The 18,058-nt window shown below is 37.6% G+C and overlaps 1 protein-coding gene across 1 annotated transcript; it reads right to left on the bottom strand.

Moving 5' to 3' along the window:
- Positions 1 to 16,594: 16,594 nt before the first annotated feature.
- LOC118840301 (olfactory receptor 51V1-like) lies at positions 16,595 to 17,539 on the bottom strand. Its single transcript, XM_036747782.1, has one exon. The coding sequence runs from the start codon at positions 17,537 to 17,539 to the stop codon at positions 16,595 to 16,597; it is 945 nt and encodes a 314-aa protein (XP_036603677.1).
- Between the last annotated feature and the right edge of the window lie 519 nt (positions 17,540 to 18,058).

The following is an 18,058-nucleotide window of genomic DNA, read 5'->3' as shown; positions in this document are numbered from 1 at the left end:
ATTTGCAGGAGCAGTATAAACAGAGTGTTTGGGAATAAAAAGTTTGGGGAAAAGTTACTGGTAAATTTTTTTGAGATATGTCTCTCCTAATTTGATGTCCAAGATGAGTCAGGGTTTGTTTTTCTGTGTGAGGTAATTTGGAAATGCATTCGACAAGACCAAAGTCACCTACTCAGTAATCAGTTACTTTCAAGTTTCAAATACATAATTCTGTTTCAATTTGGTAAACTTTTGTATTAGTTTCAGAGAGTTTTTGGTTTACATCACTATAGAGGAAAAATATCATGGAGTGGACAGGCAGCCTCTTCTCTGAGGTCCCGATCAATTCCTCTTATTTTGTAAATGCCAGGTGCCTGGAAATCATGTGTGTGGGCAAGGTTATCAGCTCAGGAAAAGAACTTGTTTGGGTTATGGAGTTCCTAAATAATGAATTTGGGTTGCTGAGACGTTGCAAGTTTATGTACAATAGATAGAAAGGATTTCTAATGATTGGCTTTTATACCAGGACAAGTTTAAATTTGAGAAGGAAATATATTAAGTGAAATCTCTTTTGTATCTGAGTCTTGGTAAATTTTTATTGTTTATTGCAACTCCATGAGAGTAAAATTAATTTTATCTGGCCCTAAGTTGTGATGAGTTAAACTTGCAATTTGAGGTAAAAGGTTCTTGGGACTGTATAGTTGACTGCTGGCTCATAATAATCCATCAATAATCAATAGTCAATGACTCACCATCTGAGAGAAATGCCACAAGTCACTCAGAAGGAATGTGCTGTTACAGATGGAGGTCTGCATCTGGGAAAAAAGCCTTAAGGATAACCTTAGCCTCAATCTAAGTTGGGATCCTCCTGGCTCAGTTTCCCTGCTGTGTTCCTTTGAAAAGGAATGTTTCCCACCTGGCTATTCCTGGGTCTGGCTATGGGATGGAGTGGATACTATTTGTTTGGATCTGAATTCAAACAGAGATAAGGATGTTTTGTCTTGTCATATTTTTTAGGTCACATGTCCTTGCTTTTTCCTTTTATAGAAAATTTCTATAATCAGAGCAAGTGGTCGGTAAAAGATATAGGCACAATGTATGTGAGGGCTTGCAGTTTTGATCTGAATTTGTAGTCATTCCATGGCCTAAGCAAGAGTTAAAGTAATGTTTCAACTTATCTTATGTACACTATTCAATTTCTGAAGTATAAATTGTGAGGTTAAAGTACAGTTATGTTAGTGAAGTGTAATAACTTAAGAGCTATCTTGTCTCATGGTTGAAATGTAAAGGAAAGTTGAATAGTCTGGGTAATGGGTTCAAAAGTTTTGGAAAGATAAATAAAGTCTTTTTCAAAAATATGGAAGGCAGATAAGAAGGTCTGGGGACAAATGGGGGACATCCAAGCTGCTCCTGTCCCCAGATAGTTGCTGTGGGTAACTTTGTGCCAGCTTCAGATGGTTTAAGTATGATTTAAGGCCCCACACTGGACACCATGGAATGATGTGGTTTGAAGTTGCAGGACCCCAAAATACTGAGGTTCAGGGTGGAGTTGTGTGAAAGGAATTCACAGGCTTAAGAAGTCTTCCAATCAAGTGGCAAAAATGTTGTTTTTTTTTAATACCAATGAAGGCAGGCAGAGCTCCTTTAGCAAACTCCAAACCTAACAGGAGTGATGCTAAAGCTTATATAGAAAAGATACAGTGAATTGTTGTTTCAATAATCTGGCTAGCAGCTGTTATGGGGGTGAAAGACCAACATAAGCTCAACAACAAGAACACTGCCAGCACACTGCAAAAGCCCAGGTTCTTTTGATCTGCTTTACTAAGGAAAGCAACGTTAAGGGGTTAACAAGCTTACTTTAATCCAGCATACAAATACCATTCACTTAGTTCAGGGGAAAAAGCCAGTACCCTGAACTTCAGAGCCAAATACAAACAAAGTACAAACATCAACAGACAGACCTTGTTTGATTCAAATCCCAATACATAGTTACCAGAGTTTAACAAAGTCCCAGAATCCGGGTTTACGAGCTGGAGAGCTCTTAGCTACAGCTGCCTGGAGTTTCCACATCAGTACACAGCCAAGAGTAAGAGCCCTGAGGAAATAGCTCCGTCTTCTCTTCTTATACCATTCCAGATGTCGTCAAACGTCATCTGAGCGACCAAAACTTAGGCTCCTATGACTGGCTCTTGAGTTAGCACCTCCCCTTAGTACCCTAGTTGCTTCACACCCACATAGGCTTAGCACCCCACAGGGGTTTGGGCCTGGGGCTAAGCACCTAGTAAGACTCAATGAAATACACTGAATTAATCAAAGGAAACAAAAGCCAAACTCTTCAAGGGCACTTGGTTGAATTGAGTGCTAAGAGCCCATTTTGCTTACCACACACAAGGGGTCAGCTTGTTCTTGTAACAGGGAGAGATAGTTTGTCTCACTGGGACCCACTCATGAGTTATTACCAGAGATAGGGTCTTTAGTCTGGGGAGAGATGTGGTCCTAGGGCTGGGGTCCAAGCATCCATCTGTACCAGCCCTTTAGTCACTTATGATTGGAAGTAGATCCTCCAAGACTACACATGTTAGATTGGTTGCAAGTAGGGAATATTTGTGTATGCTCTGTATAACCCACCAGGAAGGGGCAGATTTGAACATACTTTAAGGACTCATTGACTAGTCCTCCATTGCAATTAGTTTACTATAAGGGAATGGAACTTTATTTCATAAAGTAAGAATGACCTAAGTTTCTGGATCAGTAGGTCTCAGTAGGTCTCCCCACCTACATTCCCTGTAGGGCATGACTATGTAGCCACTTTGCATGTCTGTGAAGTACCTGGTATTCTGTCAATGGACATGGTTCTCCTCTTTAAATACATACAAACAGCTTTCGAGAGTCTGTAATGTTAATGGGATATGAAGATCTTCCCGACCCATTAATAGGCTTTGCATGAAAGCCATTAAGGGAAACTTGCTTAGGGGAGGTTTGCTTGTAGGAAGGCTTTCACATCTTTTGGTACTAAGCTGATTAGACACTGATTCACTTGGGTTGTGATGCCTTCTGGCTCTGAGAAGTGTGTGTGTGTGTGTGTGTGTGTGTGTGTGTGTGTGTGTGTGTATACACTCTGAGTTGCTATTTTGCTTTGAGGGTTCACTTATGAGAAGGATCTTTTGATTTCCTGGTTGAGAATGAGTAGCCGTTTGTTCAGAACCCCTTCTGCTCTCTCGATCCAGGGATGTGTATAAAGTGTATAGAAATATTGCTTTGATTAAGACAGTTAAGAGCCCTGTCAGTTGGTCTTTTTGCTAATTTCTCTGCTTGTATTTTCTTTGTATTTTCTCTGCTTGTATTTCCTCTGACATTCAGGGGGCTGACTTTTCCCCTGAACTAGTGAATGTAATAAAAGAAGATTGTTGACCCCTTTAAAATTTCTTTCCTAGAAAAGCAGATCAAAGAACCTGTGCTAGCAGGTGTAACAACAATGTCGCTAGCAGCTTCTGTGGAGGTGAAAGACCCACAACAAGAGCACACAGAAGGGCTGACAGCAACTTTAAGGGCTTAACAATCTCAGTTTAATTAAACATACATATATCATTCACTTAGTTCAGGGGAAGAAGTCAGCACTCAGAACTTCAGAGCAAATACAAACAGAAATTACAAGCATACATTATATAAACAGAGCAAATAACACAGAGATCAACAGATGGGCCTCTATCTGTCTGACCAAAGAAGTACATCATTACAGGAGAGAGAGAAACCAACATGTGGGTTTTCAAAGCTGGAAAGGGTGGGGAGCTGTTTCAACGGCTACCCAGAATCTCGTCACCAACACTCTTTCAATGAGTGTGCCCCCAAAGGCAAAACACTAACCTCTGAGTTTATATACACTTCTTCAAGGTCAAAGGGTGTCACAACCATGAGACTCAAACCCACATGACTTAGGCCTTCCCTTGACATAAGCAGGTCATCAAAGACTCCCAACTCAATCAAAGATTCCTTATTGCTGAGAACCATTGCAAAACAAAGACAACAAAAAGTCCAATGTGCTTGCCACTACATTTGAAAAGCAAAGCTCATCAAATGTACTTGATTACCTCAGCATTCCAAAAGACAAAACAGCAAAAATGTCCCACTCTAATTACCATAACAGCAGGCCATCCTGGGTATGCTAGAGTACTTGCTGCTACAGACTCCCACCCACTCTCCTGAAAGTCTTTCCTATTCGCAGATAAAGATCCCTGGAAATGACAGTGATAACTTAATTTTTCTACTCACTTTTGTCTTTAACTTTAAAAATATAAACAGTACCCACCAACAAAAATGTACATCAAAATGTACAAATAAGATTGTTTATGAATATATGTGAATTTTTATAATTCTGTTTTTTTATAGTTCATTAAAAATTATTCCAACTTTAGTAAGATTTAATTTTTCCCCAAGGTATTCATAGCTATTAGTAGGGCATGTGATAGGATTTTCTTATAGTTGAGGGGTGAGAGCACTTAACCTCCCCACACAATTATAAGCTGTGGCTTAATAAAGATTTATAGAAAGGAGTTAAATTAAGGGGTGAAAAAGAAGGATACACTGGGAGAAGGGGAAAGGGTGATGGGAGAAATTACCTCACATAAAAGAGCTGCAGAAAGAAGAGCTTTCACAGTGGAAAGAAAGATGGAGGGAGGTGGTGGGCAAAGCTTGAACCTTACTCTCATCAGAATTGATTCAGAGGGAATAGTCTACACACCCAATTGTGTATAGAAATCTCTTACCCAAAAGGAAAATAGGAGGAAAATAGCATAAGAGAAAGTGCGGGGGTGGGGGGGAACAATACAAGGGCAGATTAAATGAGGCAGTCACTTGATTGTCAATTTCACTCATATGTAATTGGGTAAAATAACTCCTAATAATTGGTTTAATTTCATCTCCATGGATGGTATATTCACTCTTTTCATTTTTGATACAAGTAATTTGCTTTTCTTCTTCTTTTTCATCAAATTAACCAATGTTTTTTTTTTTCATGAAACCAGCTCCTAGTTTTATTTATTACTTCAATGTTTGTTGATTCAGTTGTCTTTTAATTTCAGTTTTATTAATCTCTCCTTTGATTATCAGGATTTCCATTTTGGTATTCAGTTGTCTTTTTCTAGCTTTTTTTTTTTACTTGCCTGCTCCGATTCATTGATCAACTCTTTCTCTCTTTTATTGATGTATGTATTTAGAGATACAAATTTTCACTTTAGTACTACTTTGGCTACATTACACAAATTCTGGAATGTTGTGTCATTGCTGTCATTCCCTTTAATGAAACTACTGATTGTTTCTTATGATGTGTTCTATGACCCACTCATACTTTGGTATTAGATTATTTAGTTTCCAATTAATCTATGCTTCCATTGCCTTTTAGTAAACATAATTTTTATTGAATTATTATCTTAAAAGTCGGCATTTAATATTCCTGCTTTTTTGCCTTTGGGTGTGAGGTTTTTATGCCCTATCCTATGGTTGGTTAATTTTTGTGAAGGTGCTATGTATAACTGAGGAAAAGGTATACCCCTTTCTATCAGTTTTCTCCAGTGGTCTTATCACATCTAACTTTTCTAAGATTCTAATCATCTCCTTGACTTCTTTTTTATTTATTTTAAGGTTAGATTTATCTAGCTCTAAAAGGGGAGATTTGAAGTCCTTTGGTAGTATAGTTTTACTCTTTACTTCCTCCAGTAATTCTTTTAACTTTTACTTTCAGAATTTGAATACTATTTGGTGTATGTGTTTCATATTGATATTACCTCATTGTTTATGTTGTCTTTCAGCAAGATATAGTTCCCCTGCTTATCCCTTTTATTTAGTTCTATTTTTGCTTTGGTTTTGTGTGAGATCATGATTGCTACCCCTGTCTTTCTCATTTCAGCTAAAGGACAGTAGATTCTACTCCAGCCCCTTATTTTAATTGTGTATGTCTCTCTCAGTTTCATATATATATATATATGTGTGTGTGTGTGTGTGTGTGTGTGTGTGTGTGTGTACATATGTATGTGTACATATATATATGTATGTGTGTAATATCTATATCTATATATACATATATATATATATAGTATATTTGTAAACAGCATGCTGTTGAATGCTGGTTTTTAATCCACTCTGCAATCCACTTCCATTTTATTGAGGGTTTTATCTTATCCACATTCATTTATGATTACTAATTGTGAATTTGCAGCTATCCTATTTTCTTCTATTTATCTTCTCATTCTCTTTTATCTTGTCCCTCCTTTAAAATGTTTTGTTTTTAACCACTCCCTTATTTTATCTGCCCTCCCTTTTATTACCCTCCCCACCCCTTTGAAAAATCCCCTTTTGTTCCTACTTTCCTGTTGGGTAAAAGAGAGTTCCATTAGCAATTGGATGTATGAATCAAATGAGATATAAGGTTCAAGCTTTGCCCGCCCCCCCCCCCCCAGTATAAAAGCTCTTTCTTATTTGCCTCTTTTGTGTGAGATTATTTCCCCATTTTTCCTCTCCCTTCCCCCTTTTCCCAGGGCATTTTTCTTTCTCACTTATACATTTTCTTTTTACATCATCCCAACATAATCACCCCGCTCACATACCTTCTTTCCATAGAGAATCCTTCTGACTGAATAATAATAAAGTTCTTAGAAGTTTACTTGTATCATCTCATATAGAGAGGTAAACAGTTCTTTCATGTTTATTTTTCTATGATTCTTTTGAGTCTTGAATTTAAAATTCAAGTTTTCTATTTAGCTCTGACCTTTTCATTAGGAATGCTTAAAAGTTTTCTATTTCATTAAATATCTTTTTTTTCCCCTGGAAGAATTATATCAGTTTTGCTGTGTAGGTTAACTTGGTTGTAATCCCAGAGGTTTTGCCTTCTAGAATATCATATTTCAAGCACTCTGCTTCTTTAATGTGGTAGATGCTAATTCTTGTGTTATCCAGACAGTGGCTCTACAGTACTTGAATGATTTTTTTCTGAGAGCTCCAAAATTTGCTTGGGAGTTTTCATTTTGGGATTTCTTTCAGACAATGTTAGGAAGATTCTTTAAATTTCTATTTTACCCTTTGGTTCTAGAATATCAGGGCAGTTTTCCTTGATTAATTTCTCAAAATAAGATGTCTAGGCTCTTTCTTTGATTATGGTTTAATTCTTAAATTATCTGTCCTCAATCTATTTTCCTGGTCAATCATTTTTCTAATGAGATTTTTCACATTTTCTTCTATTTTTGCCATTCTTTTGATTTTATTTGATTTTTTTCTTGATGTCTCATCAATTCATTAGCTTCCATTGGCTCCATTCTAACTTTTAAGGAATTATTTTCTTCAGTGAGCTTTTGTACCTCTTCTTCCATTCAGTGAATTTTGTTTTTCATTGTGTTATTTTCTTTAGTATTTTGTTCCTTTCATTAAACCAATATATTAATTGTCTTGTCATAAATTTTCTTCCTTTCATTTCATTTCATTTCTTTTTTCTTTTTTTTAATTTTTTTTTTATTTTTAGTTTACAACATTTGGTTCTGCATCATTTTGAGTTCCAGATTTTCTTCTTCCCCTATCCCCCCTCCCTCCCCAAGACAGCATGGAATCTGATATATCTTTTACATATAATTTTGCATTGAACTTATTTACAAAATAGTCAAGTTGTAAAGAAGAATTATGTCCAATGGAATGAATCAAGAGAAAAAAGAAAAAAAAATCAAAACAAAAAAACAAAAGAGAAAAAAAAATAAAAGGAATAAAGGAGAGCAAACAGTTCCCTTCAATCTGCATTTAGACTCCATAGTTCTTTCTCTGGATGTACATAGCTCTCTCCATCATGAGTCCTTTGGAATTGTCTTTGAACCTTGTATTGCTGAGAAGAGTGAAATGTATCAAGGTCAGTCATCACAGAATCCATATATCTGTGGTTGTGTATAATGTTCTCTTAGTTCTGCTCCGCTCACTCAGCATTATATTGTGTAGGTTTTTCCAGGTTATTGTGAAATCTATATCTTCCCCATTTCCTATAGCACAATAGTATTCCATAACATTCATATACCACAACTTGTTCAGCCATTCCCCAGTTGATGGGCATCCCCTTGATTTCCAATTCTTTGCTACTACAAAAAGAGCGGCTATAAATATTTTTTGTACATATGAGTCTTTTTCCTCATTTCATTTCTTTACCTATTATTCCTCCTCTACCACTCTTATTTGATTTCAAAAGAACTTTTTAGGTCTTCCAGGAATTTGGTTTCTGTACTATCTACAATTGTTTTTCTTTGAGGCTTTTCTTGTAGCTGTTTGACTTCTTTATCTTCTCCTGACTATGTGTCTTGATCTTCCCTGTCCCCATAATCGCTTTTTTAGGGTCATGTTTTGTTGCTGTTGTTTGCTTTCGTTTCCACACTATTTCTTGATTTGAACTTTATGACAATGTTGGGCCCTGTTTCCAGTTTGGGGGCAGGTGCAAGAGAACTGTCTCAAGCTTAAGGCTTTTTTGCACTGCTGTTTTCAGAGGTAGTTTTGGGCATTTGGAAGTTTTCAGTGCCTCCCAAGTGGTGTCACCTGGGGCAAAGTGTGGTCACTGCTCTCTTGATCTTCACTGTGGTCCTTACCCAAGAAGGACCCTAATCCCTTGGGACTGCAAGTGGTACTGCTCCTCAGTGCCCATCCTACCTTGGGACTGGAAATGCTATGGTTCCTCAGGGTCTCCGTTAACTCGGGATTGGAAGTGATACTTTCCCTCAGACCTTCCACCCCTTTTTGACTGAAATGTTTCTTTTCCCCTTGAACTATGACCCATAAATGGGTATAGACAAGGGAGTTGCCAAACAGTTGCTTCTCAGGGCTCCCACTCCATCTCAATCTACTCCTCTCTGCCCTTGGACCATGACACATAAGTGGGCATAGGCAAGGGAGTTGCCTAACAGTGTCTGTTCCTACATCCAGTTCTAGCACAGATGTGCTCTATAATCTCTTTCTGACTAAATGCCACACCCCAGTACTATCTCTGGCTTGAGAGTTCCTGAAGCTGCTGCTGCTTCTGTCACAACCACTAAGTCTGGCTACTAGTGTTTCATCCACGTGGGCTATGGTTTAGCCTACTTCCCCATGTCACAGATCTCTTTTTCTGACCTCCTATATTGTTTTGGGCTGGAAGTATGCTTTCCTCTGACATTGTGTTGGGTCTGCCACTCCAGAATTTGATTTCAGATGTTATTTGAGGAGTCAGAAGACATGAGTTTATATCCCAGCTTTGCCTCTTCCTACCATTCTGAATTTAGGAAAGTCACTTAATCTCTCTAGGCCTCAGTTTCTTCATCTGTAAAATGAGAGACTTGTATTAGATGAATTCAATATACTCCTTGAGCTCTAAAGTTATGATTCAATGAAATGTAAACATTGAAGATCATGAGAAATGACTTGATAAAATCTACTTCAGCAGGAATCCTCTCTACAAAATCCCCAAATTGTGATCTTCCAGCCTATACTTAAATACCTTCACTGGCTCAGTGATTTCAAGACTCAGTGACTCTACAAAGCAGCTCCATTACATTGTTGAATAGCTCTAGTTGTTAGGAAGTTCTTTTTTTCTTTATTAGGAAAAAAGAATAAAATAATTTTTCTCCATGTACCTTTAACCCTTTGATCCTAGTCATTCCAAATGCAGCCAAATAGATGAAAGCCAAGACTTCATCCTTATGACAGCCCTTCATGTATTTGACTTCAGTGCTCACATCTTCCTTATGCCTTCTTTTCTCCAAGTTAAACATTCCTGTTTTCATCAGTCAGAGCTAATTTAACATCCTCTGTTTTTCTTGTCTACCTCTGAATATGCTCAAACTTGTCAATGTTTTTACACAAAGTTTTTGGGGGTTTTGTTGTTTTTTTTTTTTCCTTCCTGCTGAGCCCACCAGCTCCCTGGAAGAGAAGTGAGGCAGGGTGAACACAGATATATTCCCTTCTCTTCTTCATTTGTTTGTATAGGAAGTACAATTAGATCTGGACTTGATGTGATCACAAGACATATGATATCAAAAAAGGAAATTGGTTTTCCATGCTATTTTCAGATGCTGTGTTTCATGTCAGTAGGCACTTCTGTCAGCACCTTTTATGTCAGCTCCTCCATTCCCAATGAAGGTCTCTGATTGCCTGTGATTCTGGCCATACATGTTCTACAGACACAGCTCCTCATCTGGTTTTCCTGCTCCTTATTGTCACCTCTCTCTTCTGACTTCTTTCCCCTTGAGACAAACTCCAGGGTCCCTCCCCACCCCTTTGACTAAGCACATTCCCCTGCAGAGCACTGGATTGCTTTGCCTGTGCCATTGATGAAAAGAGAGGCAGACAGGTCAGTCAGGGCAGGATCAAAAAGGAGTGAAAGTACACAATGCAAGAAATGTGTTGTTTGTACCCCCTGCCTGGCTCTCTCTCAGAGTCTCACTCAACCCCAGGGGATGAAGTATCTTAAATATCCCTGCTCAGAATTGGATCATGAAGGCAGAGTCCCATAGGTTTAAATCCATAAACATTTCTCTTTATTCTTTACATTTGTAAATGTTCTGGTCCCACTGATAAATGTTAAACTAATGTCCATATACTCCAATATTAAATACCCCTGCTTACAAATAAATATGTATATACACAGACCACCCCAATATCAAAAATATTCTTACTGCCATGATAATTGGAAACATACACTGAAATAGTATGAAAAGATTATACCCCTCACTAGCACTAAAAGCATGGGATAATGAGGGATGTTGGTATGTAGCAAAATGATTTCCAAATTTGTGTGCCTAATTTTTTAATGCCTTGCCATTTGCCAAATGAGTCATGGACCACGATCAGTAGGTGTACCCGAACCCAGACTTTCCTTAGTAATTCAGCTTCCCCTCCAACTATGATATCTCTCCCTTTCTCTAAACTTCAGGAATCTCCCAGAAGTCATGGGCAGTCCAAAAAGTTGGTGAAGTAATCAAAGAATGTAAAAAGTTCCTAATGTTGCCTTTGATGGAGCAATTAAGTATCATTACTTGACTTCTCTCCTCCTGGTTTTATGAAAATGCCTTAAATGTAATATAACCATTTGGTCAGAAGCATCTAGCAGTCCAGAAAGATGGCATCCAACATGAAAACATATTAAATGATGTTGCCGTGTTGGGTAACATCCCTCATCTTGAGAGTAAGAAAGACCTAGGTTAGAGTCAGAGCCCCAACAATACCTGTGGAATCATTGAGATGCTCTAAGCCTCATTTCTAAATTAAGGTAAATACTTTAGCTACCTACCTGTCAAGGTAGTTGTGCAGAAAATGTAATCCTTAAAGTTCTGCATAATATGAATTATTATTTTAGCGCCAAACAGGGACCTCTGTTGCCAAATTGTCCTTAAAATCTTCCCTGATGTCCTTGGCTGGCGATTATCTCTTCCTCTTATATACTCTGTTTTTACTTTATTTCTAACTGTATATTTATCCCATTCTAACAAGAGTAAAAGAATAAAGAATTGTTAAAAACAATTTAAGGCAAAATATACTTCTTTTCATTGTCTCATGTTATTGCTGAGGAGTAAAGAAGATAAAGAAGAAACCTGAAAAGGAAGAGATTTAGAAATCCTTTAGCTAATTTTAGGATAGTGGTCATCAACTTTTCATGAAAGTACATTATTTCATGTGCAACACACAAGAGTTCACCTTCAAGCTAAAGGGACTGGATGTTATGGTTGTTGAAGTGTCAGAAGAGCTGAGCAGAGGAACAGTGTGGAATCAGTAAAGTCACTCAGTGCATTGATTACTGCCTAGTGAGGTCTTAATAAAGCCAAGCGTATATCAACTCAGCTTAAGAATGGAACCATCAATTCACCATAAAACCCCTATTCATCAAGGAATTTCAGTGGCCAGCTGCTGAGACAGAAAGAGGATCCTGGAGTTTACAGTTCCAGAGGTGTAAATCACCTCAAATCAATGGGTTTTCTTGACTTGTGTTTCTGTGCTAATTTTGTGTATGTGCCTATTCTTCCCTTCAAATACTGAGTGCATTGCTGAGATGGAATGACCTAAATTTATGTGTAGATTGTGATATATTTGATAACCTTGTGTTGGCCTTATATGACTAGCTGTCCATACCCTCCTACCTTATTAGATATTGGTTGCTACCAAGAAGTCTGATTTTCCTACTCTGGCTCATTTTACAAATGAGGAAACTGAGGCAAATAGAGTTTTAGTGACTTACCTAGGGTCATACAGCTGGGAAGTGTCTGAGGAAAGATTTCAACTCAGGAAGATAAGTTTTCCTGATTACAGGCCAGGTACTACATCTACTGTAGCACCTAACTAACCCCAGTTCCCTTATGAGACAATCACCCCAGATAAAAACTAAATTACTATGTCATCACATCTTTACCATTCCAGGGATTGATTTATCTCCTTTCCCTTTGGTAGGTACCAAGCACAGCCATATTAGACAAAAAAACCTGAGAGAAAGGAACAGAGACACAGTGGAATTTCACCTAGGTTCCTTCATAAAAATAATATAGTAGCTCACAGTTTTGTAGCACTTTAGAGTTCACAAAACCCCTTTCCATTAAAACTCTATGAAGTAAGTAGTACAAGAAATATTATCATCATTTTAAATATAGGGAAATTGAGTCTCAGAGAAATGAAGTTTATTAGTACACTAATAAGTCTAGTAAGTAAAAAGTACCAAGATATGAAATGGTATTATCAAATTAAAATAAATGATGTGAAACTTTATTTAGAGTGTCCACATTATCCCCAAATTGCTTAATTATGTTCTGTATACCACTTTTTACAGAAGAAATACATTGTAGAAAGAGTTCCACATGTAGTAGAATAGATGAGGTCAACCACATTCACTTGGAAGTCACTCCTCAGCCTGTCATTTGACTCATTTCCCTATTCAATATTTTGATCTCTAAGGTCTAGTACAATCCAAGGTATGGTTATTTATTTTGTTTCTAATGAAGCAGGGGAATTGGTCCAATGAGACCAATCTTTATAGCCATGCTCAGCATGTTTAGCTGATGCAATCTCCATGTGGACTTTGGAGTAATGTCCCTAGTCGGTACAATGTCTACAAAATACTTACCACCAGATATAACCCACTAGCATACCTAAACATACTCCATCACACACACAAGTCTTGGCTCATATGGAAAAGCAGAAAGTAGATCTTTTGAAGCAGAAATATGGAAGAACATGGCCATTATCAATCAATAACAAAGCCAAAATCTATACAGATTTTTAGAAAGAATTTTATTAAGTTGTACAGCTGGGGAAGAGCCAGAAGAAATATGCATAGCTGAGATGCCACTCAGCCTTTGTAGATTTTACATTATACAGAGTTGAGAAAAAGGTGCAAATAGAAGAAACTGATTAGATAATACACAGGCATTTTATTTAAAATATGCATATAGATAATGCATGTAGGTTGCTTGGTATATATATATATATGTGTGTGTGTGTGTGTGTGTGTGTGTGTGTATGTGTTTGTATGCTTGTATGTTTGTGTGTATGTGTGTATATATATATATGTGTGTGTGTATATATATATATATATATATAGACAAGTAAATAAATATTCAATAAAACTTGGGCTAAGCAATGATACAAGCTTAATGTGAGGTCCCAAAACAAAACCTGGTTGGGTTCCAAATAGCAAACTCTGTCTGGGTCCTTGCAGGGTCTCCAGGTTCAGCAGGAACTATATATACTATATATTCTAGGTTAAGCAATATCTTACCATGCAAAGCAAGATTCAAAGAATTTAATGAACAATAAAGTTTTCTCCCACAACAAATTGCTTGGTATGGTTTAATGGATAGAGTATTGGTTTGGAGTCAAAATACCTAGATTTGAATCCTGCTTCTGCCACTTACTACCATATGTATTTTTAATCAAGTCATCTCCCATTCCCAAGCATCATAGTTAACATTTGTATATGAAGGATTGGACTAGATGATCCCATTCAGTTCCATAGCCTTTAATCCTGTGATGTATACCAATGAAGCCTGTGCCTATTATGGTGAGATTCTAGATTCTTTTAACTACTGAATTATTGATATTCTGAAGTATGTGCCAAGGAAGGGACTGGAAACCAGGCTACATAAGCATCAATTGTAGAAATTAGAGATATTTGCCTAGCTGATAACTGTCTTCAGATGCAGGAAGAGCTGACATTTAGAAGGAAAATATCATTTCTATTTGATCACAGAATAGTAGGAGAAACGGGAAGAAAGGTATACTTTGCTTTCAATACAAGAAGCATTGTTGAAAAATAAGATCTTAAAAAGAAAAGCTGGATGACCAGCCAGAATAGTCATGAATTCTCAGTCATTAGGGGTTTCTAAACAGAGGGCAGATTGTTGTTCAGTTCTTTTTTCAGTAATTCTCAACCCTTCAAGACCCTATTTGTGGTTTTCTTGGCAAATATAATGGAATGTTTTGCTAGTTCCTTCTCCAGCTCATTTTACAAATGAGGACACTGAGGCAAGCAGGGTTAAGTGATTTGCCCAGGCTCACTCAGCTAGGAAGTGTCTGAGATCACATTTGAACTCAGAACCATGAACCTTCTTGACTACAGATCCCTTTAACCACCTAGCTGTCCAAATAGTAGATTACCTGACCAAATTGAAACTGTAATGGATAAACTGAGTCCTCTTTCTACAATGGAATTATATGATTCTGTCATTCTTTCCAGTACAACCTACAACTCAGTCAAACAGAATCATATGACTAACACCTTTAACACTTGCACTACTCACTAAAGCTAAGGTCAACTCCAATAAGTTCCTAATCTTTGTTTACTTTATTCTACCTTCCATAAACTGCTCACTTGTCTCCCCAAGATGACTCCTTTGTTTCCATCCATTTTGGATTCTCCATATCACCTCTCTGTTTCTGTCTCCCACATTTTTCATCATCTCCATACTCTCCTTTCAAAGTTAAATCCTCTATCATACTTTTTTGATAATCAAACATTTATTTTTTTCTTCCTTCTCACCCCGTACTCTGCCATTGACAAATAAAAAAATAAGACAAATAAAATAGCTAAGCAAAACAATTTCCCATTTTGGACTTGTTGAAAAAACGTGTCCTCTCACATTTTCACTACAGATGCTCTCTCAGCCTTAACACATCTATCCCAGCACTATTTTGTCCTTACAATGGTAATATTTTCCAAAACACATTTGCATACTTAGGTAATCACCTTCAATGTAATATACGTAAAATAAGTGCTATATCTTAACAGGTACTCCTGTCAGATAGAAAAATTAAGTAGGTTGCCTTTCATGGTAGACATGAAAGAAAAAGAAGGAATGGAATTTATTGTTGATAAGGTTAAAATAACTCCTGTAGAAGGAAAATATAAATAATATATTAAGAGCTTTTTGCTATGTGTTGTGATAGAAAATTTAAATGGGCACATTGAAATCTAACCTTGTCTACTGAGGAAGGAGAAAAGAACTAGAAATTAAGTTTGGAAGGCTCCAATACAGAGGTCAATATTGTCTCAGATTTTGAAGGAGGGGTGTGATATGTCTTGGTATAATGGAGGAAAGAAAGGGACACTTTGTTCCTTTTTAGGCATGTCCAAACCCCATGAGAGGGAAAAAACCTTAGCTGATAATAAGAGCTGATTATTAAGGATAGAGCCCTCATGTATGCTATGCACAGTTCCTTTTTATCACATGAGCCCTTGCTCTATTACTTATATAAAAAGCAAAATCAGGATTTCTTTACATTTACGAGTTCTATCCCATGGAATTCCTTTGCATATCTAGAGAAATGTGCTAGTATGACGTCACTGAGCCCTGAAGGGGTTAATGTCTCTGAGACCTCTCAGCACAGAAATGGTGAGGATTTTCTAGCTCTGACAGAGTGACATTGTCCTGATGGCTGATGATTATGGTAACGTTGTAAAAAGAAAACTAATGTCTAATAAGACCAGTGAATGAACTAGCAGGGGTGTAGATGATTTACATTTCTTTGGTTCTTTACTGGCATAACCATTTCAAGAAGTTATTATATTTTGTGATTCAATTACATTAAACAAATGTTTGTGGAGTATATGCTATTATGCCCTTGGCCACATCAGGTTGTGTTTATTATCACCTTTCTTTAAAGGTTATCTATAAGGGTCATTTGTCAATCACGCAACACTGCTAAAAGCTGGAGTCAGAGTATCCTAAAAAACATTTCTACAATCATTTATGCTTGTGGTCACTTTATTTCAGTGACCCACACAACATCTGATTCTTCTGTTGCACATTTTCCCCAGAGAATTAATTCAGAAGCATTGTATGTCTTTATAGTCAATCTGTGATGAGAAACTTGCTAATTTCATGATCCTTTCTGAACACCTTCTGTCTGACCATTTAGTATTCAAGTTGTCCCATAAACAATGCTAATGGAAAGGGTAGATCATTAAAACAATGACCTTACTACTGTTACTACTGGTACAAGATATTTTTAAAAATTATATGTATATATAGAGATATATATGCATATATATGTATAGATATAGATATAGATATAGATATAGATATCTTGTGTGAAGATATATATCTATATATAGATACGTATATTCGCACAATACTGGAGTGACTCAGTACCTTTGCCATGAGAAGAGCCTCTGTATCCTGCTTCGGATCTGCTGGGTCTTGACACTGTAGATAACTGGGTTCATCAAAGGTGGAAAGAGAATATAAACATTACCCATAAGGACATGCACTATAGGGGAGAGGTGCTTGCCAAAACGGTGTACCATAGTCAGGCTGATGATGGGGATGTAAAAGACTAGCACAGCACAGATGTGGGACACACAAGTCTGGAAAGATTTGAGTCTTTCATCCCGAGATGCAATAGCCAAGACAGATTTCAGAATTAGGACATAAGAGACAAGGATGAGGACAGAATCTAACATTAGAGTGCAAATCACTAATCCCAGCGCATAGAAGCTGTTGAAACGAATGTCAGAGCAGGTCAAGCGAAGCAGGTCCTGGTGTAGACAGAAGGAGTGAGAGAGAATATGGGGCTGGCAGTAATGGAAGAACTTAAGGCGGATGATGACAGGAGTGATAAAGAGGAAGCTCCTAATTATAATGGCTACCCCAATCTTGATTATTCTGGCATCAGTCAGGATAGAGGAGTAGCGCAGTGGGTTGCAGATTGCAATGTAACGATCAAAGGACATGGCAAGGAGAACAGAAGATTCCATAAAGGACAGACCATGAATGAAGTAAGACTGCCCAATACAGGCATCCAAACTGATGTCACTGCTGAGCCCCCACAGAATTCCCAACACTGTGTGTACAGTGGAAATCCCCATGCACAGGTCAGTGAGGGCCAACATGGCTAGGAAATAGAACATGGGCTCATGCAGACTCTGTTCAGTCCAGATAACATGGAGTATCATGCAGTTCCCAAGGAGAACCATGGCATAAATGGATGAGAAGGGGATGGCAATCCACACATATGACTGTTCCAGGCCAGGGAAGCCTGTGAGGAGGAAGGTGGAGGTGCTGAAATTGTGCCCAGGTTGAGTAGACATGAGTGTAGAATGCCCTTTTTAAGTAAGATCAAGGGATATGTCCATGTAATAAATCTTCATTCCCTCAATTTAAAAGAAACTTTTGCATCCACTTTTGTAGGAGCACAAACAATTCTTACTGGAAAATGTCCTGAGTGACATAATTAAGCAGTTATGTTGGAAAAATAAAATATTTATTTCCCAGGAGAAAGAGGTGACACCACCAGCGTACTGATCCAGAGTACTGGTAATTTTGATGGGGTCAAGAATTCAGTCATATCACTCTAACCTCAAATTTTATTCCTAGGAATCAGAGAGAAGGTGAAAAAAAAGAACTAGGCTAGAGGATCTGTTAAGAGAAGTCCTGGTATCAGCGATGATTTTGCTCAGATGCTAGATGGGAGCAGGGGGCAGAGTGACAGCTAGAAAGATGGAATTGGACTGCAGGAAAAGAGTCCTTGTGTATCTGGAATATGTGATAACACCTAAGATGTCAGCCTCAGAGAAAGCTCCTTGTGGTTTCTTTTCCTACCCCAGGAT

This window comes from Trichosurus vulpecula, chromosome 2, assembly GCF_011100635.1.
Source record: "Trichosurus vulpecula isolate mTriVul1 chromosome 2, mTriVul1.pri, whole genome shotgun sequence".
In the NCBI taxonomy this organism is placed as follows: Eukaryota; Metazoa; Chordata; class Mammalia; order Diprotodontia; family Phalangeridae; genus Trichosurus; species Trichosurus vulpecula.
This window is presented reverse-complemented; position numbering and strand designations above follow the sequence as displayed.